The following is a 4,885-nucleotide window of genomic DNA, read 5'->3' on the forward strand; positions in this document are numbered from 1 at the left end:
TCTGCGGAGGGAGAAGGAGCCTGTACATGGCACACTTCCATTCAGCTGGGGCTCAGCCATCTGTTACCCAGGCCAAAGAGCACATCTGGCTCCTTTAAGTGCCAGCCCAGGACAATGCCTTGTAGAGATACAGCCTCTTAGAAGGTGAGCCAGCATTTGGATGTGACAGATGGCTCACAGTAGATGGCCCCCCTAAGATGTGGTAGGTTGCGGCCTGGGTAAAACAGGATTGTCAAGCCACCCGTGTGCCTGGCCATCTGCTGTTTGCACACGGCCCTACCCAGGGATTCTCAGGGTACTTGCCCTGCAACCAGCTCCACCCAGGGAGGGGATAAGAGAGGCAGGAACAAGAGTGGGGAGGAGCCAGGGCACAAGCACAGTCACCTGGCTACTGGTCTGCTGTGAGCATGTCATCTAGGGACTAGAGATGACTAGCTTGCTAAAAACAGGCTCAGAATCAGCCCACTTCCACAGCTCCATGGTGTCCATGTTTCACACCAGTTTCCACCGAGCATGTGTGTGTGTGTGTGTGTGTGTGTGTGTGTGTTCATGTATGTGTATATCTACATTTATTTACTCTGTGTGTGTGCATATGTGCAGGGGAGGCATGCCAGTGCACAGGTGGACGTCAGAAGGTGACTTGGTGGATCGTCAATTCTCCTCCACCGCTATGTGGGTTTCAGGAATTGAATCCACGTCATCAGTCTGGGCAGCAAGCACCTTTATCACTAGTCGTACCTTGCCTATTGTGATGGGGGTCTCTCACTGGTCTGAAACTCTCCAGTTAGGCTAGGCTAGCTGGCCAGCAAGGCCCAGGGATCTGTATGCCTCTCCCTCCCCAGTGATGAGGGTCCAAGCACGGACCACCGCACCAGGCTTTTTAACATGGTTTTGTGAATCAAACTCATGACCTCATGCTTGTGTGGGAAGCATTCTACTGACTGAGTCATCTCCCTGGCCCTCAGAACACATGTTTATATTTTATAGAAAGGGCCAGCCACTGGCCACTGGCTGCCCCGGGCACAAAGCCCCTGATATGAGGTCTCCCATGTGAGGCTTCCACCAAGGCACAGTGTCAATGCTGGTTCCCGCTAAGGCCCAGCCACGTGGGAGGACAGGGCCGCCCTGGGTACCACCAGCTGAGCTTACCTGTCTCCTGCAGAGGCTTGAAGCACCAGGGCACATTCGGGATGCTGGAGTCGAAGCAGCAGCCACGGTTGTTGCACTGCTCTTGTGTGACTTTGGGGTAACCGCAGTCCACCCTGACTTTTGCCGGGACCATACACTGGCTTGGAGCTGTCCAAACAGAATCCAGTCAGCTGCCAGACGGCATGTGTGGGGCTACTTTCTTGCTTCCTGTGGAACCCCCTCCACCCTTCCTCCTGAATTCAAAGATAGCCACAGTCTTGCCCTGTGGGGGATGTCTAAAGAAAAGCAGTTCATTATCAAATGAACTGACAGTGGAAAATGGGAATACTGAGCTAAAATCATCCCGGGCTGTCGCTGGTTCCAACCATCGCTGTGCCTAGCATCCTTCGACTAGCAGGTGAAACCTCTGGGATGTGTTGCCTTAACAGACCCCTAGCTGCCACCAACTCCAAAGCTAAGAATGCCATCAGATAACATCCCATGATCCCCCCCCTCCCCACTCTGCTGTATCCCTGACATCCCCATGAGTGTACTCAGGGAATGCCTTGCATGGTGGATGGGACAGTTTCCTGGCTGTAGCTACTCATGTTTGACTCAGGATAAATCTTGTGGGTTTTTTTTTTCTTTTTTGAGACAGAATCTCATGTAGCCCAGGCTGGCCCTTGATCTTGCTGTGCACTCGTGGATTTGGAAGGATAGCTGTGGTCTGCCTGCACCACTGAATGCTAACCCAAAGAACTGGGCCTTTTGCCTAGGGTCCCTCTTTTGGCTTATTCATCACACCTGGTCAGGAAATCATAAACAGGGCTAAATGCCCTCCAGCTGACAGGATCCCAGGAATCCAGGGGCCCCTGAACCTTAAAACAAGGGTCCCTTCTTTGTTTGCTCTATAAGAACTATCCCCTCCTTGGACCTGCCTAGGCTCAGTGTGCAGGGCTCTGCTGACTCCCCATGGGAGACCTTGATTTGGGGGATGTGGAGATGTGGGGGTGCTTGGGAGGGAGGGCAGGGGATGGGTGGGAGGAGGGAGGAGGTGGGATCTGTGGGTGATATGTAGAGTGAGTAGAAAATTTCTTAAAGAAAAATGAAAAAAAAAAAAAGGAAAAAAAAGAACTGTCCCCTCCCCAGCGGAAAGTGTCCCATGGGGAAGATCACCATGTGAACTATTCCAATGTCTCTGCTGTAGCTCTCCACCACAGGGTGGCTAGCTCGTCCTGTCTGCGCTGTGAGCTTCCTCCATCTCCTGCATTCCTGCTTCAAGACCATACGCTTTTGCTTACGTGCCCCGAAAACCTGCCTCCTTTCATAGGCTAACTGATTTCCCTCACGAACAACGTGGAAACCCAGCAACCTTCCTCATCTCCCCCACTGCAGCGGGTCCATCACGCCTTCCTCGGCTACTCCAGACCCTGACCCAGGGACCTACGGGACCTTTTGAAACTTCAACCTGGCTCCAGCTCTGAGATGCTCTTACATAGCTGACATGCAGAGTTTCACAGCTCCCCAGGAGACCTACTGTCTTCACCCTGGTCAGGTGTGACCTGTCTCCGAGCTTGGCCACCTCTCACCCAGCACTGTGATTCAGTGGTTTCTGTAAATCATCTGGAGCTTCCACTGCCTTCTCAACTGTTTTTTCTTTTTCTTTTTCTTTTTTTTTTTTTTTTTTTGTTCTGGTAACTTGCCGGGAGGGTGTGTAAAGACCACCACTGTTCAGAAATCTCCAGCAAAGAAGGAAATGAGAAAGGATGAGCACCTGCCAGCCCTCCCACCCCAGCTTTGGCTCCAACCCCGCTGCAGACTCTGAAGAGGAGAGAAGTATGTTCAATTTCTCTGAGCCTCCATTAACTTGACTGTGAAATGGGACACAAAGAGACACTCTGTAGGATTTCTGTAAGAAAGCATGTGCCTGGTAAATTAAATTGATGTAGAAGGTAAGCAGGTCTTCTGTGTCCCTCCCCCTGCTGAGAGGTTCCAGCCTAGTTCCAAGGGTAGCAGATAGGTACTTACACAGGCCAACATACTCCGAAGCTACCCCAGAGGACCCCGCAAGCAGGACCAGCAGCATTAGCCAGAGGGCTCTGGTCTCCATGGCAGCAGGCAAGCTTGAGGATCAGCACACAGGATGTGCAGGGTCACAAGAAAGGCCCTTTTATACCCATATGTTTGCTGGGTCCTGTGGACTCTGGCCTCTAGCTCCACCACCTTCTGTCCTGTGAATTCCAGAAGACTCCTCCCCTATCCTAAGTTGGGGGATGGAGTGGGGAGGGAGGAATGAGAAGGGGTGGGACAGCCACTGCAGAGTCCAGCCTGGGTCTGTCAATCACTGTATGAACCTAGTCTGGAAGAAGGGTCTGTGAGGCTGCAAGGGACATTTAGTCTCGTGGTCTCAGTCACCTTACAGGAGCAATGCAGAGGACCCTGGGCCACTTAGTTCACAGTACCACTGACACCTGAAACGCATATGACAACTAAGTTGGGTCCCTGGGTCTCCAGCATCTATCACTCTTAAAGGTGGAAACTCTAGCTTTCCCCAAAAAAGCCATTTATTATTATTAGCTATGCTTTAATAAATACCTAAAATGCAGTTATTCAACGTATTTTAATAAAAATAGTATATGTTTGGTTTTTTAAATAAAATAATAGAAAGCCCCCCCCCCGTCTGTCTAAAGACATCTATTTTCAGCACCTCTCGTCTCTAGAGCCAAGTGGATTTTTTTTAATTTACTTACTTAATTATGTGTGTGTGCGCGCGCGTGCGTGCATGCGTGTGTGTGTGTGTGTGTGTGTGTGTGTGTGTGTGTGCGCGCGCGTGCGCAGGGGCATGCAGAAGTCAGAAGAGACATCAGATCCTCTAGAACTGGAGTTACAGACAATTGGGAGGCACTATGTGGGTGCTGGGACTTGAACTTGGGTCCTCTGGAAGAGCAGCCAGTGCTCTTCACCACTGAGTCACCCCTCCAGCCCCTCCTAAGAAGATTTTTAACCCAAGCATATTCAGACTCTTCATTTTTGTCCAGTCTGCCTTGCCTTTCTTTCAATAAATGGTCAACATTGGAAACCAGCCTTGAACAGCCTGTGAGGCTGAGGCTAGGACAAGGAGACCTGGCTTCTGAAGGAACAAGACAGTTTCTCAAGTCTGACAGAGTTCACGTGAAATTGCTCCAGCAGCTGGGGCTAGCCATTAGTTCAACGGAGATCTTCCTTTGCCTGGTCCTCACCGACCAGCATTGTGACATCCATGTGCTTTCACAGGGACCACCTGAGAACCGTCCAGCACATTTGTACATCATCCTGTAAAATGACTCCATCTGACGGCTCAGACTTGGCATCCGCGTTGAGCCAGTATGAGAATGGGTCCCTAAAGGGGTGTCCAGGAGTCATCCTTCACTGACTGGCCAGTGGAAGCCTGAAGGCTGGTCCTGGCATCAGAGATGCAGCCTCCCATATGGGGAGAGCATGAAGTACCCAGAGTCTGGATCAAAGACCAGAGACAGCCTGCAGATACAGGGACCTCACGACAACCAGCAGAGCCCTCAGGGATCACAGCCTGGAGAGGAGTGAAAAGGCTTAGGTCGGGAACTGTGACATGTAAGAGTTGTCAGGATGAGGTGAGATCTACCTGGGTTTTGAGGCCTGGGTATGAGTTCACTCGATGAGTAAGGGTCAGAAGGGCATCGGGAGTGGCACCGCCTGCTTGGGGACACTTATCAGCATCCCACAATAATACAGTCCTTGA

The 4,885-nt window shown here is 51.2% G+C and overlaps 1 protein-coding gene across 1 annotated transcript; it reads right to left on the bottom strand.

Moving 5' to 3' along the window:
• Window positions 1-651: 651 nt before the first annotated feature.
• Tff3 (trefoil factor 3) lies at window positions 652-3,238 on the bottom strand. Its single transcript, XM_059243884.1, has 3 exons — window positions 3,157-3,238; window positions 1,150-1,296; window positions 652-743 (listed from the first exon to the last, which is right to left on the bottom strand). Exons 1-3 carry the CDS (start codon window positions 3,236-3,238, stop codon window positions 652-654), a joined length of 321 nt encoding a protein of 106 aa, XP_059099867.1.
• Window positions 3,239-4,885: the final 1,647 nt, after the last annotated feature.

The sequence above is a fragment of the Peromyscus eremicus genome, chromosome 16_21 (assembly GCF_949786415.1).
Source record: "Peromyscus eremicus chromosome 16_21, PerEre_H2_v1, whole genome shotgun sequence".
NCBI lineage: Eukaryota > Metazoa > Chordata > Mammalia > Rodentia > Cricetidae > Peromyscus > Peromyscus eremicus.

Excerpts from the sequence above, each read along its gene's own strand:
- Tff3 (XM_059243884.1), bottom strand. The coding sequence starts at position 3,238 with ATGGAGACCAGAGCCCTCTGGCTAATGCTGCTGGTCCTGCTTGCGGGG. Across the intron at positions 1,297-3,156 it reads TTCGGAGTATGTTGGCCTGT|CTCCAAGCCAGTGTATGGTC; the intron begins GTAAGTACCTAT and ends CTGTTTGGACAG. Across the intron at positions 744-1,149 it reads CAAGCCTCTGCAGGAGACAG|GCAAGGTACGACTAGTGATA; the intron begins GTAAGCTCAGCT and ends CCATCACAATAG.